The sequence below is a fragment of the Balearica regulorum genome, chromosome 6, assembly GCF_011004875.1.
Source record: "Balearica regulorum gibbericeps isolate bBalReg1 chromosome 6, bBalReg1.pri, whole genome shotgun sequence".
Classification (NCBI taxonomy): Eukaryota; Metazoa; Chordata; class Aves; order Gruiformes; family Gruidae; genus Balearica; species Balearica regulorum.
This window is the reverse complement of record NC_046189.1, coordinates 16,277,498-16,296,354: the sequence shown is the minus strand read 5'-3', so window position 1 is coordinate 16,296,354 and position 18,857 is coordinate 16,277,498. Positions and strand designations below refer to the sequence as shown.

General features: G+C 41.7%; 1 protein-coding gene across 3 annotated transcripts in view; it reads left to right on the top strand.

The window, feature by feature from the left end:
- Positions 1–18,857, top strand: part of ITPRID2 (ITPR interacting domain containing 2) — a 43,324-nt gene that overhangs the window by 20,010 nt on the left and 4,457 nt on the right. For all 3 annotated transcript variants that reach the window (XM_075756500.1, XM_075756499.1, XM_075756501.1), the window contains 7 exons: positions 4,374–4,465; positions 7,593–8,798; positions 11,229–11,309; positions 11,702–11,829; positions 12,885–13,035; positions 14,179–14,244; positions 14,951–15,364. In XM_075756500.1, the coding sequence (XP_075612615.1) occupies positions 4,374–4,465; positions 7,593–8,798; positions 11,229–11,309; positions 11,702–11,829; positions 12,885–13,035; positions 14,179–14,244; positions 14,951–15,364 (2,138 nt within the window). The remainder of the gene's footprint in view (positions 1–4,373; positions 4,466–7,592; positions 8,799–11,228; positions 11,310–11,701; positions 11,830–12,884; positions 13,036–14,178; positions 14,245–14,950; positions 15,365–18,857) is intronic.

The window sequence follows — 18,857 nt, the reverse complement described above, 5'->3', positions numbered from 1 at the left end:
TGAAATAATCTGAGGACTTAAGACATGCTTGAACAACACTGAGTCTACTGCTGCTTAGACTCCTCATTAAAGCATGTTTCTCATTTCAGATTAGCTTTGTTTACAAGTGGTAAGCTTAGATTTTCAAAGTGGCTTGGAAGTGATTGCTTTGCTATAGTGGTGTCTTTGTTAAACGCTTTATGGGGGATACAAAGAATTCTGTATTGTATTGACTAGCTTGATGTACTTTTTAGGTTATGTCTTCCAAATGGTACTGAACTGAACTGGTTCAGCCATTATGCCCAAAATCAGCATTCTGTCTTGTGTTGCTGCAAACCTCAAATGTATTTTTGTTCATGCATTTGGGGTTTTTTTTTTTTTTTAGGAGCGCAGTAGAGAAGAATGAAAAGCTTCAGTTGCTTTGTGCTGTAAACACACAGTGCTGCTAAATGTCCACTATAAAAAAAAAAAAACTTATTGTGAATTTATCTGGAAGGAAAGTTTGTTAGTTGGAAAACAAAATTCTTCCTGATGTATTTATACAGCAGAACCTTCTATTCCAAATATTCCCAACAAACAAGACAAATATAGGTACAATGCATAGAGAACAAAGTATTCTCGAGGCACTGTAATTTGTGAGTGTCTGGTTGTCAACATCAGTGGCTCTGTGGAATTTTGAATAGCCACAACCCTTTTTCTTTTAAGGCATCTGACACTGATAGTCAAAAGTAGTGATTGATATTTGAAAACTTAGTTCTTGAAAGTGAAGAAACCACATCATCAGCACTTCCTGTCCTTAATGTATTATTATATTTATAACTCTCTGTGGGTGCAGCTCCACAGGAGATTGGAGATGGGGGAGTGAGAAGAAAACATTTGGAACAGATTTAGTATTTATGGGAGTCTGTGCTTATCTGTCCAGAAGCGAGGAAATCCCCAGAGACTCCGAAGAGTTTCTGCAGCAGGGCTCCCTGCTGGGCTGGTTTTGGCAGTGCTGAGGTGCAGGGTGTGATCAATGTGGGAAAAAGGGGCAGCAGATATTTCATCTTGTAATGGAATACTTTATAGCTAAGTTGGGAATGTCAATTTAATAATCGCGTGAAATACAAAGTGCATTAGAGCTTTGGAAGCGCTGCAGGTACAAGAATAACATAGATGTTACTAAAGCTTTGTGAGCAGTTTCCACGTATTTCTCCTCTTCTGTGTGAGCAGTCGAGTGATGCAGAAAGTGTAAAACGAGTACCTGATGGGACTGTTTGGATTGGTGAGACTGACAGTCCATTGGTGGCTGAATATTATTTTACAATAGATGAATTATTCCACTATTTGATAGCGATTCTCTGGTAAATCTGTGCTCTCATGTTTTGTAAACCACAGACTTGTTTCTTCATCATCTGTTCTTGTTTAGAACTTTGTCAGTTTATTTGATATATTTCTGAATACCCACATTTCTCTGGCATGTATTCAGTGCCTAAAAATATTTTTATTTTTTTTATACAGCTTAAAACAATAATCCAGGGGCATTTTCATTTGTGCTCTGTTTAACTGGGACGTGAGTTTGATTGTTCCTTCTGATTTTGTTCATCTTGGCTGGTTCCTTTTCCCACACTTTCCTTGTTATGCTGCCTCTAGCCTTCTCCCGCTAGTTCAGAAGATTTCCTCTACATAGTGTTGATAATAGCTTTGGGCGGCAGGGTCAGCATCGTGCGGTGACCGTTTTGTGGAAGGTACAGTTGCCTTAGTGGGGTTACGCAGGGCGAGGGATGATCCCAGGTTAGACCCTACAGCCGAGCCTTTGGTGCCGAGTTTCCCGCATTCAAGGCGAAGAGAGGGGAGCCGTAGCTCATCACAGCCTCCTTCCCTTAAGACTTTTTACTGTCAGGAGTCATTTTAATCAAGATCTGAATGTAATTCTTTAGCTTTTTTCTAAAATATTTTCATGCCTTGCCCTTGTCTGCTTGAATCTGAGAGACATCCAGGTTGTACATCTGGATCAGTAGTTGACAAGGAGGGTGGATACAATTATCTATCAGTATATTCCAATGACTAGTTGGTATTTCCAGTCTTTACAGAGCCAAATCTTGTCATTTCACTACTTAAGTAGAGATTCCTGTTCTTTAAAAAATTTTACTGCATCTGCGTGGTAGTGGTATAGTGGAGAACTCTGAAAACTTGCAAGAGACAAGGGTAAGGTGTGGTAGAAGACTACTCATACTTACAAAGAAAAGTCTTCTTTGATTTTCTTTAAAACATTAAAAAAACCCACAGCCTAGCAGGTCTGCAACACAGAAAGCAAGGGATGGCTGTATTAAGGGGATGTCTCCTTAGGTGGAAACAAGACAGTTTGAATCTGTTCATGCTGTGCTAGTCTCTTGCCATGGATAAAGACGACAAGGCAGGTACGAGTGCCTCTGCTCTCGACTGACCAGTTGACTGACAGTACCTGTAATGTAAGGCTGTCAAAGCACGTGCGTAAATAACAAATGCTATAGAAAATTATTTAAACCACTGATTTTTACTTTAGTACTGTGTCTCCGAGGAGGCCTAGAATTGATTTGAGGAGACATATATACATATATATAGATGGAAATTTTTTTTATAGCTGAAAAGGAAATATTGACTGACAAGGAAATAGAAGGGCAGGTCAATATTTTTCTTGAACAGAAACAAACTTCATGCACATGAAACCAGATGCCAGCACACACACTGGTGAATTGCTCTATCTGAACTAGTTGATACCTCTCCCCTGTGGCTAAGGCTTTCACCAGTAGTGGTTTTTCCTTTTAAATTAAAATTCACCAAATAGGAAAAGGGACAGAGAGGAGGCCAAAGTAGGTGACTGTTCACCTTGGAGGAGGTGGCAGCTTCCTACCAGCCTTAGCTGTAGTGGCAACCTGTTCATGGCATGCTCCTTCAGCCGTATTAATTGTATCGGGCAGTTAATAAGAGCTCGTCCAGTTCTCAAGGAAGTCATTTCCATTGTCTTTATTGAGAGCTGGGTGGGGATGTCTGTCTTGAGGTAGAAAAGTTGTTTATCATTGCAGGATATTGTGGCTACCATGATAACAGAACAGCAGCACAATTTGAAAGGCACTCCCTAAAAGCTGTGTGAAATTGCTGATACAGAATCTTAATGGGCAGTTTGCCTCTGCTGGTTGTTCACAAGCTTCTGGGCCTGTGCAGGCTTTTATTTCTGTGTTAGTGAAACGTTCGTCAAAATTAATACTGAAAAAAATTAGTTCTGAATACCCAGCAGTTTCAAAACAGTTTTCATAATGCATTCCAATGCATTGAGCTGTGAACTGGGTTTAATTATATGATGACAGTTAAGTGGTTGCAGGAATGTGGGGCAAAATTTTGCGTTGAGCCTCCAAGAAGACAGCAGCGAGCTTTCGCCCCAGGGTGAGGAGGAGGAGGCAGGGGTCTGGGGGCTAGAGGCCTCTGTGGTCTCATCCCATCTCCAACCTTTTACACTTCTGCAGAGAACTAGGGGTCAGATACAGTTGCTGCCCAGGCTGCCATCTGACTAAGCAAAATGTTTATGGTGCCATAAGGTAAATCCCATACCTGGTGAGTGCCTCCTGTGGGTAGTAGGGAACGATATACATGCAATACTGTACTGCAGAGCTTGCTGAGTTCTCCCTGAAAAGCAGCTTTGTGGCTATAGTGCTTCCACCAGAGGAAACCGCTCCTGGGTAGCACTGAGGATTTTAGAGTCTCTTTAGGCTATTTTAACACTTACCTAATCTAAATAGAGAGGAAGAAGCAGGAGGATCTTATCTTTTGTGTATAAAATGAGTGCTGGGAATGTGCTTTGGCAGATTGCCCGTTGATGTGTCAGAGATGTTTTGTATTTGTCCGCTAAACCAGTGGAGGACCGTTTCTAGCAGTTCTCGTGCATCGCCCTCTCTGCTCATGTGATGCTGCTGTTCTGGGTGTATGGGCTTCTGGGTGTATGGTGTAGGCTGGCAGGAGACGAGTGATCTCCTTTATCTCCATGATCAGGAGGGGTGGCGAATCTCTACGTGTCAATACAAAAGCAACTGTTCCACTGCCTGGATGTGAATTAACCAGTGATTCAGTTTTGTGGAAGAAAAACTCCAGCAGTGGCAACATCTATAGAGTGGGGTTTTTTCCACAGTACAGGAAAGAAAAATGTAAAAGATGGTTCCTCTTCTACCGCTGCTCGAAGTTTCACAAGTAGGGCTTTGCATAAGAAGAGGGTTTGCTTGAAACAAACAATTTGTGTTGTTCAAAGTGGAATTTCAAAAGGAATTGTGTTATCCACTTAATGTTACTTTGATGTAAAAGGAAAGCAGGTATTGAATGTGGTTAGGCATGAAAGGATGTGATTTGTAAAGTAGTTACGGTTGGGTTTTGCTTGTTTTAAACAGATCAGCTGTTACGGACCGCGAGTCAGCACTCTGACAGCAGTGGCTTCGCTGAGGACTCCTCCACAGATTGTTCTCCATTTAATCAGCTTCAGGTAAGGTTCCTATGCTGTGGCTGAAGTATTATCGATTACTGTGGGACAGTAGGGACCGGGAAGGGATGTTGATGTTTGACTGTTACCATGACCATCAGTCTAGATCCTATAAAACTTCTAATTTTCAGAGCTAGACCTATTGAATCCCTCACAGAACTGTGTTAAAATTTTAAAGGCTTTCTGGTAGGATAATCTGGGTGTACTTGGGCCTGGAATAAGCTCTAAATTCAGTATGTCCTGTTTGCTGTTTCTGGTGTGTCTTTTCTCACCAACTGAAGCTCTAGAATTGCAGTCTGTTCCTCTCATGACTGTGGTGGGTATAGATTAAGGTAATGAAAGAATACAGCTTTTCTGCTGATCATTTCATTTCTTGTATCATTTTTGCCTTCCCACTAATTTTCTTTTGCATATTTTTCTATTTATTTAGTTAGCAGCTGACAGAAAGTGAAAAACAATTTCATACTAACTTTACTGTGAAGCTATACTAATGTCTAGTCAATCTCGAGCTCCCACATTCTTTCTTGTTCCAGTTCCTTTGATCTCAGTCCCAGAACTTGCCGTGATACTGACCAGAGACGGCGTTTCTTAGGGGAGGCTTTTGTTCCAGCATGGTGCTTAGGTGTCTGCTCAATGCACACGTTTGCTCAGCAGTGTACCTGGTATTTTGGAGAGGTGTTCTCTTGCCTCTCCTAAAACATTCACACAGTAATAGCCATGATTTGGTTGGCCTGTCAATCAGCCAGAGAAAAGTCTTGAGTTGGATCCTGGCCTTAAGGCCATCAGTCAGCTGAAAGGGACCTAAACCACAGTCCGGAGGAATACAAAGATGGGAGTCTGGGTATCACCAGGAATATTTCTGTGGCTTGCAGCTGCTGAACTTTTTTTTTTATGCTACAGTATTTTTTTCCTTGTTGCACACCAAATATTTTTAAAGCTGTTTGGTACTTAATCGGAAGAGATTCACACCCTCATCCATCAACATGGCTTTTCCATTTTGGTACTGGTATCCTGTGCTTTCCAGTTTAGTAGTTTTTCAACGGAATACCAAAATGAAAGCCAAGACAGTGCTAGTCTTTGTGTCTCCCTTAAACATCAGCTTACACTTTCCAAGAGCGAGAGAGTGAATAAAGGAAATCGTGAGCCTGAGTCTCTGTAATAAGCATAATAGTTCGAGATACTGGTTCTTCTCTCTACTAAACTGGGACTACACTGAAGTTGAGAGGCATGTTAGAAGGAATCTCAGGGTAGAGTTGCTCACTCCTGATCTTTATATTGGTTGCAGCCTGATTCAAAGTCCATTAAAACCATGTTGCAGCTAAGTGCCCCTTCACTGGAAGACTGGCGGAGTTTAGTTTTGTTGGCTGTAAAGGGATGAGATTTTTCTGCTTTCCGTTATGCTGTTTTGAAAAGATCTATTGAGACTGCACAAGATTTGTGCCATGGAGTCACTAGGCTCTCTTCTGCCACCTTCACTGCTTTATTCAGACCAACTACTGAGCTAAATTCTGAAAATACGGGTGAATGATGAAACTAGGGGAAATGAGAACTTGGCAGCTAGTGAAGAGAACCTGTGAAAAGAAGATGAAGGGGATACAGAAGGGTGTATAGCATAGTATGGTAAGTTAGTGCCATCTACTGTTAAATAATTGAGTCTAGCAGCCATAGCATTCCTCTGAAACTCAGGAGAAAACTCAAAATCTGGAACTGTATTGCCTTTCATCCTGGACATCCAAAATAAAGATTTCTAAGGGAGATATTCGCATTAAGATGGGATATTCTGCAGCGGAGATCCATGTTACCAAAGAAGCAAGAATTCTCCATCCAAGTTCTTGAAGTTTTGCTTGCCTGACTTGTAAGTGAACAATGTGATGGAGGTGTAGAGACACAGATATGCACACATGTAGCACACCTGATTTCACCTAGACATTACAGTCTTTTGTTCTTTTAATACCTTTGACTTGAACAGTATCTGAACCTGTAGTCTTTCGTACAAATTTGTAACTGTGCCAGCGAGTGCAATGCTAAGCACATACTAATGAAGTTGACCTCCATGACGGAAATTTTCTTCTAGATGTTTGGAGGAAGAACTACTACCTGAAGTACATCATAAGTAATCTCTCTAGGAGGATCTCATAGTAACCTAATGGCAGTGAGAACTGCAGAAATTACAGATGGGAAAAGCTTCTCTAAATTTCTAGTTCATGCCTCAACTATGGTAAACTTTTAAGACTGTACTTCATAACACCTATTCTTATGAAAATGTCTTGGCTGCTTGTAAATATACCAGTCTGGCAGGCCAGCCCAAGGAATATGCTTCATAATCCATAGATTTTTTTTTTTTTCCTCTTCCCCCCCCTTCCTCATAGATACTTTTCCTGACATTTGTTACCTATTACATTAGCATCTCCCTAATACACGTGCTGTGTTTTAAACTGTGATTTAGAATGAAAAGGGGAAGAAGTATTAGGAGAAAGAAAGGGAGGATGAGGTAATAGTACTGGATGCAGTCTTCGGTAGAGATTAGCAGCCTAATGTGAGATTCCCAGTCTCAGACGATTCTGTGACTTAAATCAGGCTGAGTGTACAGGCAGAGTGGTTTTCCCATTCTTAGTGATGTCCTGTGACACTAGTTTCACTACAGTCTGCAGTTCTCCTCACTTCTCTGTATGCATTCCCTAATACCACCCTTCATTTCAGTGCTGACTGTGAACCTTTATATACAGGAGATGCCATGTACTCCCACCCTGCTATCCCTTTCACATCACTACTTAAAATACTAGCATTTTGCTCTTTTTACTCTTTTACTCTGCTGTCACTTCTATTCTTCTGGCAATAAAGACTTTATTGTCAAATCAAAGAAACATGTGAATAGTTTGCTCTTATTTTTTTTTTTAACCCTTTTCCTTTTGCTGCCATACTTCAATGTGCTTCTGACGTCTCTGATGCTATGGATTCTTTGTTCTCCTTCACTGTTTTTCATGCACGCTAACTGCATTTTGTATTATTCATTCTGCTCCCTACCACAGTGCCCAAGGAATATGGACTTGGACTCTTAGGCTGACCCCTGAGAAGGCAGTAGTTGAGTCTCGAGTATGTTCACCCCTTTGCTGGCTCGTGTCTCTTCTAGGTTCAGGAGTCTTTGCAGGGCATGGGAAGCAGTGCTGACAGCTGTGACAGTGAGACAACCGTGACATCACATAGTGAAGAACAGAAGACACCAATAGCCAAGGAACTGTCCTGTTTCAATAAGTTTGAGGAGGAGGAAGATGATGATGATGATGATGATGAAGATATTATCTCTCAAGTAGAGAGACGAAAGGTAGGGGTACCTTCTGAGAACAGAAGGAGCGAAGACAGAAAAATTGACTATGAAACTGAACAAGATCAAGAAGGAGAAAGCAAGTCATCTCATATATCACAGACAGGCCAAGGAGAGGTCAGCTCTAAAGAGGAAGACTTTTCCAGTGAGCAAAAAGAATTGGACCTGCTGGAGGAAGGCAGTGTGTTTGAGTTTCCTCAGTACCACACGCACCATATCCTCAAGTCGATGGAGTCTCTGGAAGGTGACAGCTCCTCCCCATCATCTGTGGACAGGGTTCACATCGCCTTGCAAAGAGCCGAGATGAGGATCATCAGCACACCTGATTCCAGGGCTGGACGCACTCTGCTTAAGTCAAAAGATCTCCTGAGGAAGCAGAGACTCTGGTTTGCTCAATCGGGCTATCCTCTAAGGCGGTCTCAGTCGCTCCCAACTGCATTGCTGAATCCAGTGAAAGTGGTGTCCTCTGTGAATGTCCAGTTAACTCCAGGAAAAGAGACTCTATGCAGTCCTCTTTCTTTCACCTACAAGTACACACGCGTGGAGGAAGATGAGAAACCAGTATCTGAGAATGACAAAAGTGAGAGCGAGGCCGCCACCAGCCAGCCGGTGTGCAAATCCACGCTGTTCATTGCGCCTTCATCCTCCAAAAAAGAAGGGTCCCAGGCTGGGCCCAACAGACTGTCTGAGGAGCACAGTCCCACCAGAGTACAGAGCTGCCCGCTGCACACGCCGGCACACATGTCCCAGTCGACATGCTCCCTGCACTCGCTCCCCGCTGAGTGGCAGGACAGACCGCTCTGCGAGCACATGAGGACCCTGAGCACCCACAGTGTCCCAAGCATCTCCGGCTCTTCCTTCAGCACCTTGCTTCCCCCCTTCAGCTGTCCTTTCTCTCCAAGGCATTCTGGATTTCTTCACCGACCCCATCCCATCAACCCTCCCTCCACCGTGGAGATGCAGCTGCGCAGGGTTCTGCATGACATCAGAAACTCACTGCAGAACCTCTCACAGGTAAGAGGAAGCCAAATTTTTGCCTTGGGCAAAGAGGCTTACAAAACCAAAAATGTTAATCTGAATATTCCTTTGCATAGTACAGCAGATCAGGAAAAAATGACATTTTGTGCAAGTTTGATTTGCTACTGTTTTAGGAGCTTCTGTTTAAAGTGGCAAATGATCATCTCTCCAGTGCTCCACTATTTTTGCATTTATTTTTTTCTTGTTGCAGTTGACCCAGATTGATTTTCGATTTTTTTAAATTTTTTTTTTTTTTACTCTTGTGATTATTCTTGGGTGGGAGGGAACAGTGTACTCTTTATCAGATATTATTTTAAGGTGATAGTCATTAGCTTTAGATTTGAAAATACATATTGACAATCCTTTGACCTCTTTATTGTCTTTGACATACTTTCTCGTCCAGATGATTATTTTTATCATTGCAAGTCCCACGGTTTCACTAATGATGCCAGTGATGATGTCTGTTCCATCTACATTTCTGTGCTGTTTCCTGCCAAACTTTTGCTTGTTCAACTCTGGAGCTAGTCAACATGATCCCGAAGTCATCTGTCTTTTATTAAGAACCAGTTTTGTCACAGTGTGTGAAATTTTGTCTGTCTCATAATTCAGAAAAGAAATGCTTTAAAATGCAAGCACTTTTTTTTTTTTACTAGTTTCTGCCACACCTTCTGCTCCTTCCCTCCTGATTGCCAGCTGTCCTTCCTCTGCCATCCCTGTACTGCTGTTCTGTTAGGTGAGCTCCAACTTAGGAGCCTGCAAGCTGCTGCAGGAGGCTACGTGGGCAGAGCAGGCTCTGTTTGTTTATATATGAATACATGAACACTATTCAGTTGTAGAGCTTCAACAATTTCTGTGGGTTTTACCCAAGGACAAATGCATGCCTGCCTGCACCATTGCAGGTGGTAGGCTGTAGTGGGCTTTTTTTACCCCCCAGTTGTTTTGTTTTATTTTGCTACTTGTCAAAAGTTAGAGGCTAGTCCATCCTGACTTTGGTTATATCAGCTGGCCTTGCTTCTTGGAGAATGCTTGAGTACTGGGACACAGCTCTGGAGTGGAAAGCTGTGATCAGTCGTGTTTTGCATCAGCCATTGCTCAAGGTAGTGGACGGTGTGCCTGGGAGTAAGCATTTGAAGAATTTAACCTTCTTTGTAAAATTTCCTCTTGGGAACCAATTGCAGCCTTGATATGGTTAAGGTTACAGTGTGCTACAGCACTTTTATACCATGCTAACTAAACCTGCTGAAGAAGTCGTCTCTGTATTATGTGCGGAACTCATGCTCAAGCTGGTGCAATTAAAAAAAACCAAAATTAGTATCGGAGGGGATAATAATATCTCCTAGCCCGCTTGTTCTACTTCCAGCGTAATTTGTCTAAACTAGTTCCATTTCAGAGACTTGGTCCTTCTCATTACAGAAGTTTGTATAAAAACATCTTGCTTACAACACACAGTTCCCTGGCGCTGCTTTTTCCTACAGCCACAAGTTTGGCATGCAGCATACTCAGCTGCTAAAGAAACAGTTGAGATGTTTCAAATGTATGATTCTGATTTGAGGAGGTAATAAAGAGGAGTAGATAAATTCCTGATAGAACAAGGAACAGAGAAAACTGGGAGAGGAAAAAAAAACATCCCCTTGATGTGATCATGTTTGAGCAAAACTCCTCTGGATGAATGGACATGCTTCAAATTTTCCATGGCGTGTCAATAGTGCTTTGAATTCTTTCAAAATTATATTGGACAAGCTGTCTTTTTCACATTTGAAAAGGTGAATGTTTTTGCTGCTTCCACTGGTGTTTGTTGTGCCATGTCTCTACATGTAACAGCCCCTGAATTTTAGCTGATTGCTTCATGTGTTGATGTAACACGCAAATAGAAATTCTTCAACACTCGTGTTTTCATGACAGATCATTAGCACACAGGGGTCTTTGGATGTAGGCACTGTGGTGAGATTAAAAACCAGCATCAACAAAAACCTCCAAACTCAGAACTGAGAAAAACCTCGCAACAAATGCGACTGTAACCATGATTTGAAAATGGCACACTTTAATTTGCTCAGTTCTGTTTTCCGAGTTGTTCTTTTTATTGTTAGCTAAGACAATCGAGACTACTGAGTTTTCAGGTGTAGCATGCCTGCTGCAGAAAAAACTCAGCTTTTATTCCTACTCACTGTGTCGCACAGGATTAATTTGGTTTTTCACCTGCAGCACATCTGCATTAGAGAGTTTTAGTGCTTCAGGTAAGAGCTGGCACTGCCATTTTCTAAGGTTTCCTTTTCCTGATAGAATATTTACATAGATAGCAGAAATCGCAATGCCAGCAAGGTTGTGTTTTAACAGTGCCTGCTGTCGGAGTATCTGTGCGTTTGGGAAGATGAGTTCGTAAAGAGGATTGCTGACTTTCCCATTTCAAAATGCTTGTTTCTTCCCTAGTACCCAGTGATGAGGGGTCAGGATCTTTCAGCTGCCAGCAGTTACACTACTCAGAGATCATCCATTCTACCTCTCTACGAAGTAAGTGACCCTGTTCACGCAGTGGTACTTAGTCAAAATAAAACACAAAGAAACATCCTAAATGTGCCACAGATTGTGCTAACTTTGGACAGTTCCCTATCTTTGCTCTTAAGAGGTAAAAGATGACTCCATCCTGCAAATAATGTTAAAAAGGAATTAATCTAAATACATGGATATCCTTTCATGTGTTTGCTTGTACGATACATCTAAAAACATTTTCTTGAATTATTGTGAATTCACAACATGCAGCCTTTGTAGTATACTGAAGTTGCTGAGGTTCTGCTTGACTCAAAGGGCACATCTGGGCAAATGTGGTTATAGGATCCAGACTTATTTTAATTCAATTTTCCATGTAATGCATTATTATCTTACCCCCTCCCCCCTCCCTCCAGAATACTTTCCAGGAGCTACAAGTGGTAAGGCGAAATCTAAACTTATTCAGAACCCAAATGATGGATTTGGAATTGACTATGTTACGTCAACAGACAACGGTTTATCAGCACATGACAGAAGACGAAAGGTAAACTGATCTTTAAAAAAAAATGAGAGAAAATACTCTGGTACTTCAGGAAACGTGCCGCTGCCTCTGAAATCAGAGCAAAAAATCTTATTAGTTTCAATTTGAACAGGGTTGTAGCTGAGTTTTTGCCAAAAACTTGTTTACTCTCTTCTTTACACGTCTTCATTCTGGAGTGTTTTCTCTTGGTTTCTTCTAATCTCTGTTTCTCATTAATTGATGGGGTTTTCTTCTTCATCCTTTCTCTAAAGTGATTTTACAGCTATGGATTTTAAGGATTTTTATCATCGGCTACTTGAACATAGGATACTGAGGAGGGGGAAAGCCTTAAAGATTTTCTGCTTGGATTCCTCCCCCCATATTTGTAGATGTAAATACAGAATGAACATCGTAGCATTCAGCTGCTTTTCCAACTTAGAGCGGCCACTGGGCAGGCTACAGATGGCATTCCTATTCTGCATCTGTGTGTTTGTGCTCACCATGAGTTGCAGCAACAGCTGATCTGGAACAATTTTCAAAACTGCTTATATATTTACTTTAGTTGAATCAGCTCTTGACTAACCACTTTAAAAGTAAACATGTTTGAAATCAGTTGGCCTTATTAGACAATGGTGTCCTGCCAAATTGTAGCTGCGACTGCTTGGGAATCTAGAACCATGCAGGAGAAATAATACACGATTACTGCGTTGCTCTATGATTTTTGTTGTTACTGGTTTTAAATTGGATTTGATTAGATGTATGTATAAATGCCGATTTCTTCTGCTTGCATATATTTAAGCATTTAAAGCTGAGATATTTGGAAAATATTCTGTGCTATACTATGTTGTTTAGTCTTCTCCATGAAGTGATATATATTTTCTATAAATGGAGAAAGACTTTTGTTCTATCTAGGCATTCAGCTAACTTGTCTATGAAGGAGGAATTTTCTGTGTTCCACTTTGAATTCCCTTATATGAAGTCCTTTAGTTACGGGACTGTCCTTCTCGGTTCCCCTTTTGTGGTGTGCAGCTGAGTGCAGTGAATACCCTTGTTCTTTTTGTGATGGACTTGGTATATAGATATGAAGCTGATCAGCTACAGAGCTTGAGGAAGTCTGTCCGCATGGAGCTACAGGAGTTAGAGATGCAGTTAGAAGATCGTCTGCTTGCTTTGGAAGACCAGCTGAGAAGTCTGCACATGTCTTCACCTTACAGACCTCAGACACACGTAGTAAGTATTACTTTTGCAACAACATTATATATTTTCTCAGTGTAACGTTAATAACTCATAAATGTTAAAACTGCTACAGTGGGATGATATCTGGGGAATCTAATGATGCCGTGTGTATTATCAGGGGTCACATTTTATTGTTTTCAGTCAATGTTTCATCTTGGGGAAAAGGTGTGTGAATAGAGGGACTTTCTTGGTGTTAATACGTATCAGTATATATCTTCTGGGGTTTTAAGTCTGATATTTGAGGCCTCTTCTGCCAGTGCTTTCTTCTTTTTCCTCATCATGAGCCTGAATTCTCACAGTTTTGGTAGGTAGTGCTCATGTCTGAAATCTTTGAGGGATGGTGATGGTCTTCCTGGAGTTTCCCTATACTGATTTTCTTACTTGTGAAATGAGGGCAGAGATGAGAAATGCACAGTGTTTCTGTCCCAAAAAATGGAGTGTGCTTCCCCTCTAGCTCTGCCAATCCACTGAACAGAAACCCAGGGAAATCCAGTTGTCATCTTCAGTTTTTTCCTCCATTGCCTTTTGTAGCTCCTTCAGATGAATGTGTGGCTCCCCACCAAACAGTGGGAGAAGCTCTGCTCCCACAGATGCTCCCCAGAAGCACAAGAGAGGCCATAAAAAAGACATTTGCATATGTTTATTGGTGGCACAGCAATATACTTGCCTTTTTCATTCAGCAGAAGACTGTTCCTCTTTTTTTCTGCTGCAATTCTGTCATCAGCCAAACAAAAGCAACACAGACGAAAAGTATCATATGTTCTTCCTGGGTTTCATTCCTCTTTCTTAGCCAATCTTCCTCTGTAGAAGCAGCACAGGCACAAGCTGCATTTTCCTTTCAGTACTTTGTCATGGGAAAAAAATTGAAACCCAAGAACAGGAAAATATGGTATTACTGTGATCCCAAGCCAAACTTGCATTCTTTGAACCGTATAAATATCTTTTTATTTGTAAATCCTTTTATAGAAGAGGGTCAGCTTTAAAAATGACTGAAATAAACTTTCTCCAACCAGCTTTGCTTCCTGTTTCCAAGTTTCTGCTTTTACAGAAAGTTGTCTGAGACATAGCATGTTCATGTACTAGCTTCTGACAGTGCTAAAAAAATCCTCAATGCATTAACTTGACTTAATTTTTCAGGGTATGTATGGAAGCAGAAGTGCTGACAATCTATCATGCCCTTCTCCATTGAATGTCATTGAACCAGTAAGTAATTGTTGTGTGCTGTATATTTTACTAAGAAGAAGAACCAGGAAGGGATTTCTTAAAAAAAGATTGCAGGAGATTCATTTTACACATAATCTTGGAAATACTTTACTCACTTGAGTAGTTCTGTCCAGAACAGCTGCATTTTCCCTTAAGCAAAATTAACCATAGATGTAAACAGCTGTGAAGCCTTGTTTGTTTTTAAGAGGAATATGTAGAAGTGAGATGTTGTTTGTATTTAGTTGATACAATGACTACATGGTGAGTTTTGTAGGGAAAATTATTTCTTATTTTTCTGTACATTTTATGTTAGGAGTCCTGTGTAAGCTCCTGAACTACTGAAAACAAGTAGTTCAAAGACTGCAGAAAGAAAAGAACAAACTTGACTTGTTTTAGCAGAGAAAAACAAAATCAAGCCTTTACGTGTGCCTCTGTCCATGGCTCTGGCAGGATGCATCCGTATTGCAAAAGTCAGTGGCTTGGGGAACTGCCACAATTCGTATTTATGTTGGCTTTCAAAAAAGCCCATTCCTTTTTATGATCTTTGTTGCAATCATAAAGGCAAAGCATATATTTATTTTATAGCTGTATTTGTTACATGGAGGGAATGAGTAAGTGATTGAATAAATAACAAGAAAGCATAGTTGTGTCTGTATGTGACTTTTTAATATGCTTATTCAGGACTGTTTCTTTTCTGAATCCTCAGGTCTCTGAACTTATTCGAGAGCAGTCATTTCTGAAGTCTGAACTGGGTTTAGGACTGGGAGATCTTGGACTGGAGACTCTCCCAGCAGAGGGTACAGAGTCTGTATTCTCCCATGGAAACTCTGATTCCTCTTCAGTGTGCTCCGGTCATGCAGGTAGAAAAGCTGGTGTTGGATCCTCTGAACTAACAGGAAAGTCTAAGGGTCAAAGCAAGAAGCTATACCGAGCCTCTGTTGCCTTAACACCAACTCCCCCGGTGAGAGCAGGTGCTGGACAGCAGGTGGAAAGCTCTGAGGAGCTTGTGGACTCCAAGCCAGAGATGGAGCAGAAACTTGAGAAAGTCCCTCTCGTGCCTTCGGTTGATGACATCCACAAAAGCGTGGAGCAGGAGGAGCTGCAGCAAGTCATACGGGAGGTGAGGAGGGAGGGGCTGAGATCCAAGATGTTTGAACAGTTGTTCAAACAGATGTTGAAACCTAAAGACAGACTGGATGTGACTCTTGGCCACGGGGGTCTTCTCTTCCCTCTCAAGCCAAGGCTCCACACTGTTACTGTGCTATTTCTAAAGGCTCACTGCTCATCAGCTGGTGTTCAGCTACAGTTGTATTACTGTGTTAAGCAGCAGTATTTCAGATTCCCAAGTGAAAATTTCTCTGTCATGTTTGCTTGCTAAAATGCCAGATTGGAGTTAATTTGAAATACTGTTCCTGAAATAGTAAATGTTAATACTTTCCCAGTCCCTCTACCTCAAACCACTAAGGACTGTAGGAGTGTAAGTGAAGCACACTGAAGTCAGATGAGAAGTTATTTCAGACTTTAAGACTGATGTTGGACCAATGCTGTTGGACTAGTTTTACTTGCAGTCAATGAAAGTGAAGGGTGCTTGGCTATTTTTTCTGCAGGCCGCTTAAAAAACAGGACTAAACCGGCATGTTTTGTTTGTCAGTGACATGACAGAAAGCCTTATGGCAAGTAATATAAATGGGAAAGGAAAGGGAAGCAAAGAACTTCTTGTTCTCAAAAGCCATGCCTGTGAGAAAGTGGAGCGAGTTCTCTGCTGTGAGTACACAGCAGAGGGGGGATGGGCAACCTGTGGGTTTTATTCCCTCTCCGTCACTGGAGAGGGAGCACTTAGCCTTTAGCTGAGGGTCACTGTCCCTTAGCCTTCAGCTCATCCCTTGAAGCTTTGGTGTGGCTCTGCCATAAACCCCTCAAAAGGCCAGGAGAGGCGTTATGCTCAGGAATGTACAACAGGCCAGGCTGTAACACTGTGGTACCATCCAGGTCTGCTTGCTTTGAGGCTGTGAATAACTGGAACCAGCTTTGCCTTAGCTTTGTTTTTAAAACAGATGAGAGGCGGGCTGCTCATCTCACATCAGCTGTGATTCCAGAGAGATCTTTTGTCATGCCTCTGCCTCTCTTCTCTCAGTGCAGAAAGAGGCAGAGTGTACTGGACCATAAGGTATCCTTTTACTCATTGTCTGACCGCAGGACTCTGCCGTGTCTGTCTCTGCAAAGCAGAGATGTTTTCTTGACTGACTCACTGTGGGCTTTGCTGTGCGTAGGCACTTTACACTTGCACAGTGAGATTTGTGAAGCAGTAGAGCATTACTGAGGAGTGTTCTGATAGAAGATGATGGCTGGAAGCATATGAAGATATTTACTTTTTTTAGCTTTGGGTAACTCTATAAATAACCAGAGCTGAGAGCGTAAGGAATAATGCATAGCCATAAGCATTAACAGTGAGTGAACTGCTGCTGTTAAAAGAGGATGCAGTTTGGCAGCGAGGTGAAATGGAGAACAGCTTTCGATAAGTAGCCTCAATGCTGAATAGTGCTTCACCCCATCCGTAGCCCCATTAGAGTCAGTGGGATGAGTTATGGAAAGTGGCGTTATCCTGTGGAAGGAAGGGTACTGCAGTCAGCTTGCGGGGAGGTACCACCAGACAGATGACCTCATCGTTACTGTGCTCAGCATTCGGTACCAAACACCCTCTGGCCATCACTGGTCCTTGCAGTGGAGCTTGTGATGCTACAACTTTACACCTCTACTTTGAAAGCAAAAGGGTGAATGAGGCAGGGTGGCAAGCATTCAGTTTTTAAATGTCTTCCCCCTGCCACCCTCCTGCTGCCATCTTTTGTAAAGTTGCTGGAGTAAAGTTGGAAGGAGTCTTGGGAAAGGCCTTGTTTTGGAGATGTCATAAAATATTCCCAGACACCCCAAATTCTCTCTCTCTCTCTCTCTGGTCCATTTTTTTCCTTTCATCCCTTTTAAAGCTGTTCTTTGCTTAATGCTCAGAGAAGACTTGCACATGAGTATTTATCACACCTTGCACTTTGCTGCCAGTTCTGAAGTGAAGCCAGGATATTGCATTTGTATCATGTCTAGCCCTTCCGTAAAAACCTGTGTCATAGGAGTGTGGTGGTGTGGTGGAGGATTGCTAAAAGAGAAACTGAGAGACAAAGGTGAGAGCTGTAATTCAAATGTACTGTAAAAGCAGCAGAGACAATAAAGGGAGCTGTAGTCAAAGTACAGAGTTATTTCGGTCAATATTTTCTCTGAAGTTAGCCTGTGTGAAAGTTCCTCTTTGACTTCATTAATGGATAGCACATAAAGATGTGTACTCTTTGCACAGAGATTGTTCTTTGGGTTGTATGGCCCTGAGGACATTGTAATGCTGAAAGAATCCACACTGAACTGAGAGGCTACTATTCAAAGATGAGTAGTCAGCAAATAATTGAGCTTGACTCACTTCGTAAATGTTTGAGCACACAGAGAGATTGTCCCTCAGTGTAACTTCATTGGCAGCCTGTTTCGGATCAGCTCTGATTCTCAGCATGAGAAGTTTTGCAGGTCAGAATGAAGATACATTGGCTCGAAGCACCTGGTAGTTTTTGCGGAGCCCGGATATGCTACTAAGTACTGGTCAGGAAAATCTTTTGTATTTCATAAGAGCTAAAACAGAGCATAAATTGAAATATGTCTTCTGTAAGTAGTTCTGTAGTTAACAAAGGAATTGCAGTTTCGTTGTCAAAAGAAATCTGGTAGGATGCATTCTTGATGTGTGCACTCACAAATGTTAAATCCTTGCTTATTCTTCCTATTCTCTGTAGCTGCGTGACCTCATGCTGGGCGAAGAAAAGTCAGGCAGCGTTTCAAAATATGCCTGGGTGGGTTGTAATGCATGTGAGCTTTGACCTGTAACTATTTGCTGGCATCAAAAACCCCTGTGGTGTTAATTTTTATCGTTAATGGACTAACTCCCACAGAAAAGTATTCAACAATGCAAAATGTTAAGACACCAAACAGCGGCCCTCTTGTTTTGATGTAAATGCAGCCTGACCTCCACTGGAGTATTGTATGAAGCACTTATTGCTCGACTCATAGGTCACAGTGTCGCTAGGAATGTCACTGGGCCCCTCACTCTGCTCTTCTGCAGTTTAAAAGATGTGATAGTTTAGAACGCTTTCTGCTTAAGAGCAATGTGGGATTTGTTTTTGCTAACAGTTCTCCATTGTGAATGACATTTAATGAAGTTATACTTCAAAGAAATGTCTGATTTTCCTGTCAACATTGGTTTTAGAGGCTGTAATGGATCTTTATGGGAGAGAGATGATTTGATAGAGAATATTCCCTTTTCCGTCTTCCATTCAAATCCATGTTAGCTCAGTATCTATCAAAAATGTCTGTTGGTTGTTCATACTTCCCTTGTGCAGGTGTTGGGTTCCTCATCTTACTATCTTGAGCATAAAAACTCAGCAGCTGTGCTGGAGAGTGGCACAGAAGAAAAGAGAGTAGAAAATAATTCTTTTAATTTTAGAAAATGTGCCTCAGATCAGGAGCATGAGGACAGTGAAAAGGTGAAGAACATCCATCTCCAGAATTGCCACTGTGGCAGCATTGGAACA